At 31.0% G+C, this 19,382-nt stretch overlaps 1 protein-coding gene across 1 annotated transcript in view; it reads left to right on the top strand.

Annotated features, from left to right (window-relative positions):
* Positions 1-19,382, top strand: part of LOC118199247 (guanylate cyclase 32E-like) — an 876,682-nt gene that overhangs the window by 843,658 nt on the left and 13,642 nt on the right. The window contains exon 17 of the mRNA XM_085815399.1: positions 17,882-18,005. Within this exon, the coding sequence (XP_085671525.1) occupies positions 17,882-18,005 (124 nt within the window). The remainder of the gene's footprint in view (positions 1-17,881; positions 18,006-19,382) is intronic.

Here is a 19,382-nt window from a genome sequence, read left to right as displayed (position 1 = left end):
GTCCAGGAAAGGTTGCTGTAAGAAGAGAGAATTAAATAAGTATCTACAGAAATGTATTCTACCTTTTGTGAGATAACAGATTTTTTTATGTAAACGAGGCTCTTAAAATTTTGTTCAGAATTGTGGAAACTTTTCAACAGGTCGTTTCTAGGACCTGCTTCCAAGTTTACCAAATTCTGGCAGCGGCAAATGTAGGGTTTATATTTATATTAACTAACATTTATTTTAAGTTTAAACTATCTTTCCTGTCAAGCCTTACTTTCCCCTGGAATTGCCAATGCCAGAGTATGTAAATTTAAGTAGAACGCGCAAGGATTCAAACTGTCAGCGGAAGTAATTGAGTTAAATAGAAGGGAAACGAGTTCGAAAGTGTGCTTTCTTGCTTCACGAGCGTGGAGGTGGCTAGTTAGAAATTGGAGAACCACGGGTTTCGGCCTATGTGCTTGCCTCGGCAGTTTGTTAATATTTCAACGTAACATTCAGAAGTTTGCTTTCTTGCTTCACGAGCGTGGAGGTGGCTAGTTAGAAATTGGAGAACCACGGGTTTCGGCCTATGTGCTTGCCTCGGCAGTTTGTTAATATTTCAACGTAACATTCAGAAGTTTGCTGAATTATCAGCGGTATCTTAGAACGCGGTGAGGTTAGTTACGTTTAGAGAGCCTCGTAGTTAGTCACTTGTTATTATCTCTTTTCAGTTTCTTATTTTTATTTTACCGCCGGGTCGGCGTAGTTTGTGAGCGTCAAGAGCACGCATTTGTAATTTCTAAAGTTGAATAAAAAGGGACTTAAACCCTTCTCAAGACTTTGTCTACTTTCCAGTTCTCAGCGGTCACCACTATTGTTGCGTGGAGGTTGGAAGCGCGCAACATTACAAAACTAAAATTTGTTTCTTAACTTTTTAAGATGCTCATGAAATAATAAAAATACAAAAATAATATGAATATTTTTATAATTTTTTAAAATTTTACGTGCACATACATATATAGAGGTACATTCTTGACTCTTTGAGAATGGGGTGTAAAAAGGTTTGCTCTATTTTTTTAATATTTCTTTATAGATGTTTAATTGCTTATCAAATAGAAGGACTAAACGCATTTTCAGAACTCCTGAATTATCCGAGTATAATTTTTGAGATAATTTGTCCATGATGGGTCTATCTCAAACATTAAATTATAAATAATTAAAATGCAGTTTGTCATAAAATATTATTGCAGGATTTTTTAATGTTTTTTAATTCTTAATTTAAAATTAAAAAAAATCAGTTTACTTTGCTTATTTCTAATTTTTATTTTGCTTAATTTTAATTTCTATTTTGTTTCCTAAATCATTTTACTAGTTACAATAACATCTTGTACTTTTCCAAACAGTATAATTATTAATTTGCATAAATAATATATATATAATAGTAAAGAATAATTCCTAAAAAGAACAAAAATACAGTTTTAAAATCAAGCGCTAAAGCTGCTTGTGATTAATTAGAAGATAAAAGATTGTACGATCCTGAAAAACTTTTTTATTCGAAATTTAAATTTAATAAATGAAACTTAAAGAAATTTTTAACTTTAGAATGTAGTATTACACAAATTTATACATAAAAGTGTCTGCAATTTAAAGGTACGAATATCAGTTTATACTGATTTTTTTTTATTTTTAAAAACGTAAAAAAAATGAAAATGTAAATTAATTATTCATATTTTAATATTTCAGATCGACTCGTAAAGAGATAATAATATAAATATATCTATTTTTATTTTTATTTTAATTTTATTTTTATAATTTTCGTTTTAGCTGAAAATGTTAAATGGAATTAAACGTTGTTTCAGTGCTCCTTAATTATTCAGGTTTTAATGCTTTAAATTAATATTCCTTAACGAGTCGGTTTGAAGCATTAAAATATGAATAATTAATTTTCATTTTCGTTTTTTTTAAGTTTTTAAGTATTTCAATTTTTTTTTCAGTTTATTCATACCTCTCAATTTGCATAACACTCCGTTCTAAAATTTAATATTTTCTCTAAATTTTCCTTATTTTATATTTCAAATAAAAAAACATTTTCCTGAATATAAAATTCAAATAAAAAAACATTTTCCTGAATTCCTTTCTATAATCTTTTTCACCCTAATTTTTAGAAACTAAACTTTCATATATATATATATATTGAACTGTAATTGTGGATACAATTCCTAGAAAAGTGTGAATATTTCTTTTATTCAGATGATCAAATTTCAAGTTTACATAAACACAATAAATTTCGAAGCTTTAAAACATTTGAAATTTTCTTACCTAAACGACTATTTATGAATAATAAAAGTAGTGTTAAAAATTACTGCTTTATTGGTAAACACAAAAAATTGATAGCTGTTCCCTAAATCGCGATTTTTTACCCTACTAGTTTGATATGTAGAATTAACGTATGGAGAAAATTTTGTTTTGCTTAAATATCTGAATTGCTGGCAAATATTTATGTTAGATTCCATTATATATAAATGTCATAAATTTCTGAAGTTAGCCGCTTGAGATATGGAAACCAGTTTCACTTTTTGTTGTTAAAATGGACTATCCCCCCCCAATGTCCCAATTCTACTTTTTATAAGAGTGGTGGCATGTTGACGTATTTAAAGAAGATGCAGATGGAAAATGCTTCTTCCGTCGCAGAATTTTCTGATCAAAAATTTAAAACTGCCTGGAATTCAATTATCAGAACCTTCCAAAGACAAGAAATCCTTTACATGGATTTAACTTCTGAATACAGAACGGCCGAAGTATACAAAAAAAAAAAAAAAAAAAAAAAAAAAACTTGAAACGTTTACTATGAAGATGATAACATTTTCTAAAATTTCTTTAGAATACATTTATAAAGTTAAAAAAAAAAATATCACCTTTTAATTTAAATTCTCAAAGTGAAATTGATATGTTTAGATTAAAGACATAAAATTCTTTATTTAAAACTTAATGCTAATTAGGGAATTTCAGATTTACACTGCCAAACATGACCAAATTATAAAAGTAAGTTTTCATTTCCATTCATTATTTGTTGATGAAACTTTGGATATAACAATGTAATTCTTGAAATTTATTGTTAATTAATGTAATTCTTGAAATTTATTGTTGTTTTCATTATTGCTTATAAGTGCTGTATTGAAACTTTATTTTAGTTTCAGTATTTTTTTGTCTTAATAAAACTCATTCATAATATGTCCATACCTTTTCTGAAGGCAATTAGCCTGAGAAACTTAAAAAACCAAATACGCATAGGAGTGTCTCATCCATTGTGAGATGAAGAGAAACTTAGCAGAGAGAGTTCAACAACAGAATTTCATTCGAAATCACCGTGCTCTTTTTAGGCGCTATCAAGCAATCCTGTAAGATTAGCTCATGTGGAATCTTAGTCACGTTGAAGATATAGTAGGAAACCTGACTGGCAACATACTTTCTATTAAATATACAGAAACCTATTGCTGGGAATTATTCAGTTATGGCTGCATGTAAGTAACATTCCATGCGTATTGCTTTCAACTCTGCTGAGAATATAAATAGCTTCTATGCCATAGAGAAAGCAAAAGTAAAACATTCCGTGAATTACAGTTATTCACCATTTATGTTATGGCGTAACTCCGGAAGCAGACTTTGATAGTATGTTCAAATTTGAAGCAATGACGTTTTCTGGAACTAACAATAAGTGAAACTGGAAATAAATGTTCCGCTTTTCTTCTAGAATATAACTTGTGAAGGTTAGATTATGATGAAACACTTTAGACTGAACGTTAGTATGTGTTGTGTCAGAGTTGTATCATGGTAACTAAAACAATAGAAAATTAAAAGCTGTAAGACTACAGGCAATATTTAAAAGCATTTCATTTAAAAGTGCAGACACACACATATGTAGATATATTTAATAACAAGGAAATTGAGCAACTTAAGAGTTTGATTCACAGGTTTTTGGGCTTCACGGAAATTGTATGCAGTCCGCTTATCTCTTTGTTACTGCTAAAGCCAAATAATCAAGTGATTAGACAAGCCTGAAAAATCTTCTTTTTGGCGCTAAACAGAAAAAAGAACATTCAGACAAAAATTCTCTGACAAACTAACAAAAACTTCTTTGCTGCATAATTACTATTAAAACTTAAATGTTACATCTCGCTCAAAATGTTTTTAAAATACAAAAATTCAGAACATTCATTCATTCGAATAAAAGGCTGATTTATAAATTACATTCTTAATGTACAGAAAAAATAACGACCAGAATTACTAAGGGGTATCATTGTCAACAGTATTCATCATAGAGAAATATGTTCAAAATTCTCATCTGAAAATTATGAAACAAGTTTTTATGTATTTCTCTTAAAATTCTTAAAACTACAGGAGTCACAATTTTACCCTATTTCAGAATATTCTAAATTTGTTTGTTTTGTTTTACGTTGATTATTGAATGATTGGAATAAAAAACATTCTAAGTTTTAGTGGCCTATACTCAGTTCATTAAAACTAAAATTTCACTGTTATAGAATTTATTCCTGATATTCTAGTATCCCAGATCCACTAGCGCCTGAGTAGTAATGTCGTTGAACATTACTGCTCAGGTCCGAGATTCGAATCCCGGCGAACGGGCTGACTGTATTTGTGTATACGAGCTAGTTTCCCTTAGGAAGTCTTCCACGAAAGCATCCGTCCCATTTAGGCGGATAGCCTTCGAGTGAGCAGCCTTACTCAAATAAGCCAAGATATCTAGAATCTTCACCAAAAGTTTTTTTTTTTTTTTCATAATATGATCTTTCCAACTTTAAGAAGATAATTATTTAGAGTTCTGAAATCGACTAGCTTGTGGAAAGCAAATTCAATTACTAAAATAATTAATATATTTTTAAAAGATGTTTTTGTCTTGCTGGGCTTTAAATGTTTGTGGAAGTGATATTTCCATGACCCATATTACATGACTGTAATTAGGGTTCATTTGATGTCTGAGTTCTCGAATAGTGAACAAAATTCGATATTCGAAGCTTCGAATCCTTGAACGTTTTTCGTCATTCGAATCTTCCGAATTCTAGCGTAAATAAATATTAAACATTCTAGCCCAAAACATCGGAAAGATTAGCTTTATTGGCATCCAATAGAAAAATTTATTAATTAAAGAACGCTGTTGTTGTAATTTCCGTGAACCTGAATAATTAACATTACTTCATTGACCCCTTAAATGCCACATTTTTAATTTTGTAGAATAAACATATCTTTTCCTGTTTAAAGTGCATCTACTTTAATTTTTAAAATAGTCTTCTGTTTTCTTTACACGCTTTGATTTAGAAAGCTTCTCGGAAAATACTAAAACTAAAACTCAAGTACCTTTTAAGAAATTATGTTAAAAATATGAATCTAAAGACTGGAGTGTGTTTTTATGCATAAACTTAACTTTCTAAATTTCGCATATATCGCGTACATATTTGTGGTGTACAACAAATAACCAGTTCTTAACAAGTTAATGTTTTTATTTAATTCTTAAAGCGACAGACGAACACTGCTTGTGCGACAAGACTCTGTGTGTACGACAAAACACTGCTTGTACGACAGAAGAACTTCCGCTGATTGCGAAACAGATGCCACTGATGTAGTCGGAGACTACGCATAAAATTGCCTACTTAAAAAAAAAAAAAAAAAAAAAAAAAAAAAAAAACCTGCCTGAAGATAATTACCGGTGCATATTTTAAATGTCGGCGTGAAAGATTCTAAAGCCGGAAGTAAACTTAGGCAGAGATGGCAATAGTAAATAAGAGTAAGGTGTGATAAGCCTTAACTCAAGACATTCAATTCCTAGGCTTAAACTCGTAAACAGTTATTTTGCATTCTCGTGAAGATTTCTTAAAGAAGAAGTTATAGTAATGATTCAAATTTTAATAACTTATTAATTAGCATAAGAGCCTTGAACCTTGTAAATATTAGTGTATTTTTAAAACCTGTAGTGTCAAATTTGTGTTTCAATAAACACAGAATTTAAATTTTCCTTTAATTAAAATTTTATTCTTAATGTTACGAAATGTCCAGCTGCGGTAAGACAGCTTCCCTGCAAAGCGGATTTAGAGTTGCCAGAAAATGGCAAAAAAGGCAGAGTTGCCATGTTTAGCGCTAAATCGCCCATTTGGCGACATTTGGCGACAAAATTGGCGCTATGTCATAGACGGAGCGAGAGAACATTCTAAAATTAATTTCTTATCGATTTACTCCATAATGTTGTCGAAGGCAAATCAAAAGCTATATAAATCCTGCTTGTACGCGGAGTAGCATTGTATTGTGAGTTTTATCGTCAGTGTATCTTAAGAGAGTATCAAGAGTTCGTTAAGTACACAAGTAGTGCCTTGAGCTTCGAGAAAGATCGACCGAATCGGGAGTTGTTTTTTAGTGTTTTGCCGTGAAGGTGTCTTCACCGTTATAGCCTCATAGCCTGAAGGCTCTGTTGCTTATTGTTTCAGCGTGTTTATCGTAGTTTCTCGACGACTGTGATGTGTCTTTGGAACCGTCCTGTGTAATATTGACGAATAAATTGTGTTTAGAGTATTCATTAAGTGTTTTTATCAATCACTCCAAATGCACGAGCCCGTAGAACGCAACAATATTAAATAAAAGCCTTTTTCCCCTTTTCTTATTATTTTTCTGGATTAAGGATTCGAGAAATTTGATATTCGATATATAAATTTGATATGATATCCTTTTCGAATATCAAATTAGGATTGAATTTAAAGATCCGTCCCATCTTTAATTTTAACAGTATACCTATGAATATATTAGAGGACATATCTGAAATTCTGTTAATTTGATTAATTTATTTAATGTGGCAAACCGCGTTAAGCTTATTTCTCAAGAGAAGGTGGACCTTCGTAAACGTTTTCAGACTAGAAACTGGCTTGTATCCATGTTACGTGTATGAAAAGTCATGAAAACTCCAATGCAGCCAGTCCTTTCACCGCGATCTGAACCCTGATCAAAGAACTGATTTTTCACAGAGATTTTCAAATTGATACTATTATATCAAAAGACTTGCAACATTTTTTCCTTTCTGTACCATTACATCCAAACAGCTGTATCAGTTCTTTGCGACGCTCACCTTTTCCTAGAGAAAAACACAAATATCCTTCGGATATTCTTACGTAACATTTTGCTAATTATTTGAAGTACACTTACTACCTTACTGATTCAGCTTTTTTTCCCATTGCTTGTCTATTTTCATTCATTTCATCTCTCTTCGCCGACTGATGGCGGCTAAGTGAAATATCCCATTCTACCATCTCGATTCTTCTTATCATGCTTTTGTTGTTCCAGACATTATTTTATCTGATGCACAATAAAAGCGCGCTGTCACTCTCTTTCCATTCGACACAAGCACAAAATCCACGAAGATTTTAAATTTGCTTTTGCTGTGTATTTCTTGATAAAGTTAGTAAAAAATCGTAAATCAGTTAAACTGATCTATTTTATTTCTATTTGCACGGCACCATTTCGCATTATAAAGCATTAATATTTCTCAACTTTCTTATTTAAACATAAAGAAAGCTATTTAGATTCATTGGTGTCAGGAATAATTTACACAAGTTCATTGTCATTGTTTCTCCCTCTGATTGGAATTACTTCAGCTGACGGGAAGATGAAAGCTGTCTGCTCCTCCTTAATTCTGAAGATATGTCTAGCATGATAGCTTTCAAGCGAAGTCTCGCTTTCAGCATTAAAAAATTTCTTTGTTATAACCTTTTTATTTTAAGCTTAAGAGTTTTCAATACATAACATTTGCTCTGTATAACTAACTGCTATACAGATATATTTGAAAGAACACTGAATATTTTAACTTCGGATGTCTGTAAGAGGCTCTGTGACTATTCTTCTCTATTCTTTAGTGCGTAAGTCTGACAAAACGTAACTTGTTAATGACAAATATTAAAACAATACAAATCCCAGTAAAGAATATATGACTATACAGTGTTATATGCTAAATTAAGCGGCTGAAATGGATTTTCAGGACAGTTGCATTTATAACTCATTGTTAAAAGTACACGTGATCGGTTATTTTGTAATTAAACGTTAGTAAATATTTCAAGATTGGTAAAATTCACATGTATATTATAATAGGCTTAATAATAGGCAATAAGATCAGCAGCGAAAGGTTTTATTTTACGTATTTGTTTACTTAAAGAGAGAACATTTTTGAAGAAGCATATAATTATGTGATTGCAGCAAATAAATGTTAATAATGTTGCTCACATAAATGTTTTAGAAAACTTTTAAAAAAGTTTCAGAAAACTTCTTTTACAAAAGTTAAATTACGGAGGAATCACGACCGCGATGCCATTTTAAAAGGCTTTGTCCATGCATTTCTACCATATGCTAATGCCTAGCTTTGAGAAAAAGGTACGTACTTTTTCGAAAGTTATTTAATTATGATTAAATGTCATTCTATACGGAATATGTATCATTATACCTGATGTAACAATAACATGAAAACTATTTTATGTCTTACAATATACGGTATTTTTTATATTATTCGAGTGACATTACGCATTATGGATAACGAACTATTTATTTTATTGCTATGATATCACTTTTGCTAAGCTGACAATCAATAAATGATATCGAATTATTTCATTCATTTTAAACGTGATGAGACATTTCTATGTCATAAAGCGAAAGATTTTGTTTTGGGCCCTCGCATCAGGAAATGTGTGCTTTGACATCGCAGTAATTTTTGTAAATGTGCGCATCAAAATATTTCATTAAATGTAAATATCTTTTCAAAAAATATTTTGAACACAATTATTTTTGACATATTATCATGATCAAAACGTTTCGCAATTGATTGTACAAAGCATAGTGTTTCAAGTTACTGATCAATATTTATTTCACTCCTTCCCAGTAATACCCTCCGATTATAATGTTTTTGTGAAAGGATTTTTCCAATCCTAAGAAGCATACTTTTAAAAACACTAGCACAAAATCCATTAAGGATTTACATCGAATGTTTTTTGTTGCATTTATAAAGTTAGTCTAATACTGGAACTTTAGTCCTGTAATTTTACTAAACATGTAGCGAATTATTGCTATGCCTAAAATATCATGACAAACTTACAGAGGTCTTCAATAACCTTTTATGGAACAAAGCGTTTAACAAAACCGGGCACGGCTCGTGCTTGTGGCAATTCAAATTAAATAAAAACCAGTGTTAAACGTTGATTCCTAGTCTAAGACTATACTGTTAAATTCTAAGATACAAGCTGGCTAAAATAATCTTACCACGTGTAAATTTAAAGTAGAGATTGTTAGAGCGTGCAAAACCGAGATAATTGCATTTAGTTAATGCTGGTAGAAATCTAATTGCGCAGCGTGAATGCCATGAACTCTCTTACTCTCTCTTCCTCAAGATCCAAAACTACAGTTTAAATACACTACACGCTAATTTGCATTCTAATTCGAAATGCGGAAAAAAAGAAGTAAAATTAAAGATCAAAATCATAGAAAATGGGAAGCTTTAAATGAGAGTCTTATAATACATTGTAGGGTTAGGACGAAGACCTCGAAGCGAGAGTTATAACCGTAGAAGTAAGGAAACGTTAAATGGTGTTATTTACCTATTTCTTAAAAGCGAAAGAAGCCTCCAATTCTTACAATTCTTATGGAGCTTACAGACCCATATTTGTTGAATCTTTGGCCATAGTTTGAACAAGACTATTAGGACATAGTTTATTACCGTGGTGCGAAATCAAGTCAACTTGCCACTATTCAATTGCTTTTCGTACGAATTGCTAAATGTAGATGACGGCACATAATTAATGTTATTTGTTAACAGTCTGGCCCACTACTCATGAAACTACGAAAATTGGAAAAAAATAGGAAAATGTCTCTTTTACATTGATTTTTAATCCAATGTCAAGTGGTCTTCTCGAGCTTCTTCCTCATTTAGAGATCATTCCTCTTGAATAATGAGCTGTTTCTAGATCAAAAGTCATAAAAAAAAAGATCAAAAGTCTAAATTCATTTTTCAGATTTAGTAATAATGCGCTTTAAGAACTGGCCTTGTGAAAGTTTCTCCAGGCCACTTGAGCTCAAGCCCAAGGAATCTCTTAAAGTTGTTCGCCAAGATTCAAATTATATAATGATTAGAAACTAACGTGTTGACTAACTTCCTTTAATTGTTAAAAGATCCCTATGCACTAAATATCTGAATTGATCATCAACGTGTTACTCATTGGTTTGAATTGCACGAAAATCATTATCGATGCATGGCGTGCGTTCTTTAAATCTTCTAATTATTGAAAAGCTCCTGTTTTTGATGAAGCATTGTCAGAAAAGACCTTTTTTAAGCCTTTAAATAGTTTTTGTAGCGGAAATTTCATTTCAAATACAAAATACAATTCATGTGTTTTGCTCAATTACATTTATCATTTTGGGAACTCATTAAAACAAAGTTCTTTCCTTCGTAAAGTCCCACCTGCGGCCTGGCGGTAAAGTCGCTTTGTACTGGTAGTTCGTCCGGGGGTTCGATTCCCGGCGAACGGGCTGGCTACATGGGCGTTTACGTGGTTTTCCCATGTGTAACGGGTAAACGAGTCAGGTACCCTAGAAAGCCCACCACAAAGGTATCCTTCCATATAGGCCTTTGATTACGGCAAAGCCTTTGAATGCTTTGCTGTAATCAAATAATCCGAACCAAACCTTTCTTCAGTAAGAAAGAATTTATTTGTAATCAATAAAAGGAAATGAAATGCGGATTATTACCAAATGTTGATTCGTAATACTTCTGAAAAAAATCTTCAATCTTCAATTTGAAATAGGCGGTGCAAGCGATTCCTTGCACCGCCTATTTGAAATGAATTCATTCCCCATACCTTTTCACTACAATAGTATTTATTCTTACGGAAGAAAGTTATACATATCTGAATATCCTGAAAGCGTAAATTCATAGCTTTGTTCAAAAATTCTCTGGTATATTCTTTATTAATATATCAAAAGGGTAGAAATTTTTTCTGATTGTCTTCGAGAACAGTTTCACAGATTTATTTTTTGCTGAATATTCACGAATCAAATTTTAAACTCCATTTATTTATCTGATGACATGTGAGTTTCTAACATAATTTTTAATGCTTTTTGACTTCTCTTAAATTACTAAACATTTGGATAAAGCTTTTAGATTTTAAATGTTTTTCCAAGCAGCACTATATAACATACTTAATATTCATTAAAATTTTTTTATAATATTTGTAATTCCAAAGCATTATGAAAAGTGCTGCAAAACGTCCCTCAATGGCGTCTTCTTTGGATATAGTAATCCCGAATGACCATTCTTTCTCAGAACAAAAACTACACTGAACATTACCAAGAATTAAGTTCTCTTTTATCTAAAATTTTTATGATTGCCTTAGAATGTATATAGTAAAGCCTTTATTACCTATAACTATGAGCATCACTGTCAGGAAATTAACTAATTTTTAACATTGTTTAACCTGTTGAATATAAAAATAACAGGTTGTTAACTTTTATGACTTTTAAAACCTTAAACTCGCTATATCATAAGAACAATCGTATAGTGGCTGGTACAATAGGGCGCGTTGTGAAGCCCACTAGGAAAAATCAATAACACTAAATTCAATAAAGCTCCATGTTTCTTAAAAAGCCTCTCGGCTCAAAAAAAAATGGAGTGACATGACAGACCACCCAAAAAAATACTCACAAAAGATAAATATACAAATGCAATTAAATTTTATACACACACATTTATTGATTTCTAGAATAATATAACATAAGTTAACTGGGTAAACTGATCAGTTCCCTACCATAATAATACTATACAGAATAACGCAGAATATCACATCAAATTACAGCTGACATTAATTAAGTTCACATTTTCAAATCCTGCAGTATCATAAATGTAACACTAATATTTTACTCTTGTCATTTTTGACACCAAGTATTAATCAAGATAATTTCCTTTAAGAATAATGAAATTTGCAGTGTAACGATTAATTAATTTTTAAGCAAATTTAACCCTACGATATCATATTCAAATTTCAGCAAACATTAAGCTGACAACTCTAGCCGCCTGGTTATTAAGAATAATCATTACGGTAATTCAAAATAAATAAAAACAATTTTAAAATCACTCAAAGATTTTCTGGAACATATAATCCTTCTACTCACAGAGAAAAGTATATTTCCTTTTCGTGAATTCATCTCTTAGATTTCTTCCGAAACATACAATCCTTCAACTCACAGAGAAAAGTCTCTTTCTTTTTCGTGGATTCATCTCTTAGATTTCTTCCGAAACATACAAGGCTTCTACTCACAGAGAACGTCTCTTTTCTTTTCGTGGATTCATCTGTTAGATTTCTTCCGAAACATACAATCCTTCTACTCACAAAGCAAGTCTCTTTCCTTTCTCTGTCCTTGAGACAGAGAAAGTCTCTTTCGTTAAAGTCACAACTCTGTTGCGGGAGGTAGTCAACATAACCGGTAGACAGGTGAGCCTTAGTAATCCAAACCTTTCATATTTTCCTTAGACCTTCTAAGAATCGTTGTCGAAACCCGCACCGTGCCGGCTACTCCTCACGGATTTTAAATTGATTCGCCTTCAACGCTACTTTCATAACAGCAGAGTGTTCTCAAAAGAATAAAAAAGAAGATACAAGAAGTAATCAGTGCTAAAGGTTGTCGATAAAGTACTCTTGGAAATTAGCACTTTATTTTAAATCTTTCTAGAAGAAAATGCTCTTCTAGTAACCTAGTCAACACAATCCTGACGCGGTTGGGCCGAAACCAGCCGCATGGTGAAAACCCCCTCGTAATCTTATGAGACTTAAAATGCTGCAACTCAAATCACTCTATATCGGACTCCGCTCCGAAATCTGAATCAACAGCCGGCGCTCGCCCCTCGAAGGGGAAGCCCCGCCGCCGCTTTCTGCTTCTCCATTTTCTTTTTGCTCAAAGTCAGAATCCGAATGAATGCTCAAGACTAAGACTAAAGACTAACTTCTAACATAATGCAGGCTTCGAAGTAAACTCGTCTCTTTGGCCCTGAAAATTTCATAGGCTTACCAAAAAAATAATAAAGTTAAATCTCACCAATCCTAGTATGTTACTTTTTCTTTAACTGAGAAAATTACACCCCCACAACGAATCAAAATAACGAATCAATCCGAACAATGCAGTCCTGATCATCTGTACTCTGAACGTGGAAAGTAAAGTGGACCCCCAGCTAACAAGCAGAAACTAAGCGATAAGAGAAATCCAATTACCTTAGCTTACAACAACCCCCACTGTCTTGAAGTAAACATTGCAAATATAACAAAACGAAAGCAAGTTGGAATGAGAAAGCCGATTTTCGTTTTAGCGCCATTAGCAAAAGGAGTTAGGACATAAACTAAGTGTCCCCTGTCTTTGTTACACTACAGTTTCAAGAACTACCAGCTAAATAAAGCTTTAACAATTAAAGAATACTCTTTTTACCAGATTAAAATATACATAAGTACAAATAAAAAAACTAGAACAGTGACAAATCAAAACAAACATTAATATAATTTAAATTCGTGACATAACAAACGATTAAACAAAAAGTAATTTCTATGGATAAAACTCCTTCGTATTAAAGTACTTCGAATTATACTTTATAAGTGCGAATATGAAAACGGAATTTTTATTTAACGTTGTTATGGAAGTTGAATAATTTCTTAGGTTATTTCATTCTTTTATTAAAAAATAAATAAATAAAATAAGTAAAGGAATTTAAATGAAATATACTTCATATATCTTTATTTAAGAGCTACCAGTTTGAATGCAAAGCACTTTTTAAGTATACAGCTAAGAATTATATAATGTGCTTGAAAGTTTCCATCTGTCATTTATATAACTTTTTCTATATTTTATGAATAACAGGATTGGTATAAAAATTTGGACTTCTTTTACTTTAAGGTAAAACTATTTTCCGTTGCTCCACAAGCATGTTCCTTAATCTTATCTAAAAACTTTTGCTTGCATTCCATTTCTCCGAAAAGTATAAACGGATGAGGAAATTAAAAGTTTTGTAATTTTTCCCTTTTGCTTAATTTTACAAAAGTGCTAATGTTATTTCATTTCTTTCAAATAACAAGAAAGTCTGAAAAAGTATTCTAGTATTTTAGAACTGTTTTCTTCCTTTTTTAGAGCTAAATAAAGTATTTTAAACTCTCCAATTATTAAAATGGAATTTGCGTCTTTATTTTTCCCTTAATAGCGTAATACGTTTTCAACGCCCTTTAGGTTTAATACGTATAAAATGATTTTAATTATTTTTTTCTTGTTCTTAAGATATGTGCCTACATACGAAGCACTTTTTTTTAAATACATAAAATTTTAATTAAACACACATGTTTTTGAGTAAGATGGGATATAAAACTATGAATTTAAATGGTATTTTATGGAACATTTCATTAATTTTTTTAAATATATGCAATATTTAGTAAAATTTTAGTGAAAATTTTCATATACGCCAGATCTCCTGTAAGAGATTCTAATGAATATACTTCAATAATCTTTCCACAGTATATAAATAACATACTTACTTGTGTTCTGTAGCAAAAGATTTGCTGTACTTATAAAATTTTTTGAAATATTCTAAACTTCTCAAATCAATTCTAAACAAAAACTCAAAATTAAAACAAAAAAAAATCCTCTTTTCTTCAAAATACTGTCAATAAAATAAATAAATAAATACAAAGAGGTCAGATTTTGCTACAGAGTACAGCTAAAGATGAATAAAACATTTTGGCAAAATTTCATTTCAGTATTCTGAATACACTTTGAGAAATTTACGTAATCGCAATCAAAAGTAACGAAAAACACAATTCCTCAGAAAATGCATTTAAAGATTTTAATACAGCACAAAAAAAAATTTGTAGCCACTTTAGGTCTTTAAAACTCGCCGTATTTGTATGTTAGGGCCTTTTTTACTTCATTCTTAACTAATTTTGACTTTCTTTTAGCACTTTTCTGGATAACTGTGTTGCTTGTAGAGATTGGTGTTTCGATTTCTGAATTCGCTGTTTGGCTATTTCCATGTAGCTTTCAAGCATAATGGGATTCATTTCTATTTCTATATACCTGAAAATAGATAAAAGTTCTAAATATCTTAAATTAAATAATAATACAGCAATGTGTGCACTTGAAAGCAATGTTTTCAGTTGGACAAAAGTTTCTTTAGATAAAATAGTCCTCAAAAGGTTATTTAAAACGTTATTGTTTTGAGTCTTCCCATGTACGCATTTTATCAGAAACTTGTCACACAGTGAAAGATGTGTTGCTTTTACAGCTCTTATATTGTTTAATAATTAGAAAGTAGTTGTTTAACCCATTAGCCGCTAGTGTTGCGTTGACGCAACGGTCAAAATAAATGCGTATATAAATATAACTACCTAAGATATTTTATACCAGCAGGTATAGTATAAAAAAATAAAAAAGGAACTGCATTTTGTGTAGGGAATATTATGAAGATTATTTCTGTAAAAAAATATTTGCCTTCAACAATCATTTTGTTTATAATAATTAATCTCATACTTTAAGCAAAATTTAAGCAAAACTTTCAACCGGGTGTTTTTGCTGAAAATATTTAAGGAAAGAATCACCGTCTTTATGAGTGATCTATTTGTAGTCAAGGTCACCGTTTATCAGAACATTACATCGGTCAGATGTTTATATTTGTGTTGGGAAGGAAAGGAAAACAGGTGTTGCGTTGACGCAACGTCAGCAGGAAACGGGTATTCAATCTGCTTTTTCACTCATTCCTTTCGATGTTCTGGTTCATGTTCTGGTTACTTAAAAATGCCTAGAACGAGGTATCTTACATTAGAAGAAGCCCTTCAAAGATTTTTTGATGAAAAAAGAGATGATGATCATGTTAATAATGACCAGAATGAAACTGATATTGTTGTTGTTCCCCCAGAAATTGCAGAGGCTAGTGACGAAGAAGAAAGGAATGGCAATGTTTTAAATAATGATAATGATATTTTACCAAATGATACTGCTGCGGAAGTTGAAATTCACGTAAGAAGTAAGTTTCAGCCTTCTAAAAGCAGTTATAGTCATACTAAAAAATTTAAAAAGCAGAAGACTGAAATCTTGAAGCGGATAAAAAAGGAACTGTTAGTTATGTCTCAGGACGAACGTGAAGAAAAAGATAGAAGAGAAATTATAAAAGACAAAACACAAGGTAAAACTAGTGCACAGATTTTCGATTTTCTTTTTGGTTTAGACATTTACTCTCTTCTCGTTGAACGGACAAATATATACTCTCAGGGAAAAAAAAAAAAAAAAGAAAAAGAATGCCCAGAATTTATTGCATCTGAAGCCCATATGAGAAAATTTATTGGAATATCATTGCTTACAGGATATCATTCTTTACCTCAAGAAAAAATGTATTGGTCTTTTGATAAGGACATTTCTGTCGCTGTTGCACGAGAATTGATATCACGTTTGCAGTACAGGAATATGAAGCAGAATTTGCATTTGACAATAGTCAAATTGACAATACTGATAAATTATATGAGGTGAGACCGTCACTAAACTTACTAAATATCACCACTTTTTACTACTGAAAATATAAAGTCTCTTTTAGATTTCAAACGCGAGAATGCTTTATTCCTTTTGCAAACTTTTATGAGTGTAGAATTAGTCAGAAATAGATCAGCAACAGGAAGACCTAGTAAATTCAGCATTCAAAAACCATTGCATGGAAATGGTAGACATTTTATCGTAAAGTCCGTTGATAACAGAAGTGTTGTAAAGAGTAGCATAGCCAGACTGTTTATAGATGCAAACTATGTAATGTAGCTTTACATCATGATTGTAATCAAGCTTTTCATGTTTGAATCTTTGAAATGAAATAATCTGTATTTGTAAAAGAAATACAACGTATATTTTAATATTAAATTAATTACAAGTAAAGTGATTTGTAGATTTATAAAACGTTATACAGCTAAAAAGTAATCCTGCGCTCCACTCAAAAGAAACATCACACGAGTACAATCCTACTCACTAGTAGTCTTATTCCGCTGACGTTGCGCGAACGCAACACTCGCTTTTTCCGCAGGTAAGAGCATTTTTTAAATTTTCAATGTAAATTTATGTTATAAATGCTTAATTTAATATTTGTTATTATTTTCATAAGAAAAGAAACATCTCTTGTAGTTTTGGCGGTTAATGGATTAAACTTATTGTTTACATTTTTACGACCATTTAAATGCCAACTTCCGGCATCCAAAATTCACTTCCGGTTTATTTTTTTTTATACTATAACTTTGCTTCTAGTTATCTTAAAACAAAAATAAAGCATTTTTGGAAACCTAAATGTATGGCCTGTAAAATGAATAAATAAAATATTTTCGAAAATGTTCACCAAAACGACGAATTTAGGGTAGGCACTTACTTCAAGGCTTCCTGTTGAATTTATTTTACTCTTGAAAGGAATTTACTCTTGTTTCGCTTCAAAGCATCAAAGTAGAGAAGAAAATTTTTATTTTTGTTTGGATATTTAAAAATAAACTTCATACTAAATATATCAATGAAATTAAATGCCATTAAATATTATGTTTTGTGGGGCAAGTTATTTTTAAATATTGATGCATGCGCCGAATTATAATTATAATACGCTCAATCAATCATTGCAACATTATCATAGTGAAATAATCCGAAAATTTTTAGAAATGTTTTAAAATATAAATGAAAATGGTTTTCGTGTAACTTTAATAAGTAAATATAATAAAATGGTATGAATGAAATCCTATAGATATTTCTATGATCCGCAAGTCTACGAATTCTTTTCCGATTTCTAAAATGTTTGTAGCATTCTAAAAATATCATTTTAAATCATGATGTTTTATTTTTCCAGATACGTAGCAGACCAGCTTAAGAAAGGCAACAAAGTTGAGGCTGAGTCATTCGATTGCGTAACTATTTATTTCAGTGACATAGTGGGTTTCACTACTATGTCTGCACAGAGCAGTCCCTTACAGGTAATTTTGACCAAGTGACTAATTTGTTTTAAATGCCAAATACTACTTTATTGATACTACGTTTCATTCTAGTATTATTAAATTAGTATTTGAACTATAAAGTAACGACATAATTAAGTTTTCATAGAATATTACTGTATTCCTAAATTAGGTGAAGTATTTATTATTTTTTGTACGATGGTTAGAGTCCTCCATGTAGTGTAAAAAATTATAGTTTTTAAAGGTCTTTGAATAAACAGGCCAGATAAAAAGAAAAAATGTAATCCCTTATTTCACTTATTTCCTTATTTCACGCTTACAGAACTGCTAAATCGTTCAATGAACAAAGTCGTAAATTAGCAAAAATATTACTAAATCTCCCAAAGAACAATGCTTTAAAATCCACTACAGAACTACTAAATCGACCAAAGAACACTGTTGTGCTAAATCATTAATGAACTGCTAAATCATTCAAAGAGCAAGACTTTTAAATACTTCACTGAATTGCTAAATCACTCAAAGGACAAAATTTTAATTTATTGATTAGTTAATGCAAAGCACTTAGCAAACAAGCTAATCTAAACTCTCACCTGGTTGACGACTCTTAGCAGCCTCCTAATATACGTCAATGAAGGATGGAACTACCAGAACATTTTACAAAAATTTAATCTTGAAGTTTAAAAAAATATTGACATTTTTTAATGGTACGAAGTTCGTGTGATATATCTAAATGCCACTACTGGCGATAAAATTTCGCTTTCAAGTCTGCGAGGTCAGCAGCTTATATCTTCGATTTCCGTTGCGATATTTCTGAAATTCCAATAGGTACTTACACAGAATTAATTATATAATATAGTAGTAAAAAAAAGCATGTGCATTAAGTGTCTTCCACTAAGAAGTTACAAAACCGTACCCAAAAATATACACAATATTGCAATCAATAATTCGAAAATTAAATAAATAGCAGCAAATTCACAGTAATACCAAACATATAAACACCGCTATACGTAATATAAAAGCAGTCATAAAAAGGGAAAATCTATCATAAGGCTCAGAAATGATTACTTTAGATTTCTAATTTGTTCTGTGCTGTAAAAAAACGTATAAAATATCAATTAATTTTTACATATTTCAAATTTAACAAAAATGTAATTGCAGATGAATAATAGAAGAAAGATATCAATATTAATAAATCAAATATTAGAAAACTTAGAGGTTATGAATATAAATGAATGCAATGCATCTGTAATGGTTTTATAATAAGCACGACAATCAGCAACATTTGAAGTTTTCTTAAAGCTTCTGATGTATTTGCTCACAGAATGAAATATAATTTTTACTCTAAAGTGTATCGAGTTTCCAAACTTATATTTTGTTTGTATTTTTAAATAAATTTTC

Source organism: Stegodyphus dumicola, chromosome 4, assembly GCF_044657685.1.
Source record: "Stegodyphus dumicola isolate Sdum_Otavi_A_Nest chromosome 4, ASM4465768v1".
Classification (NCBI taxonomy): domain Eukaryota; kingdom Metazoa; phylum Arthropoda; class Arachnida; order Araneae; family Eresidae; genus Stegodyphus; species Stegodyphus dumicola.
Note: the sequence above shows the minus strand (reverse complement) of the source record. Positions and strands in the feature narration are given on the sequence as shown.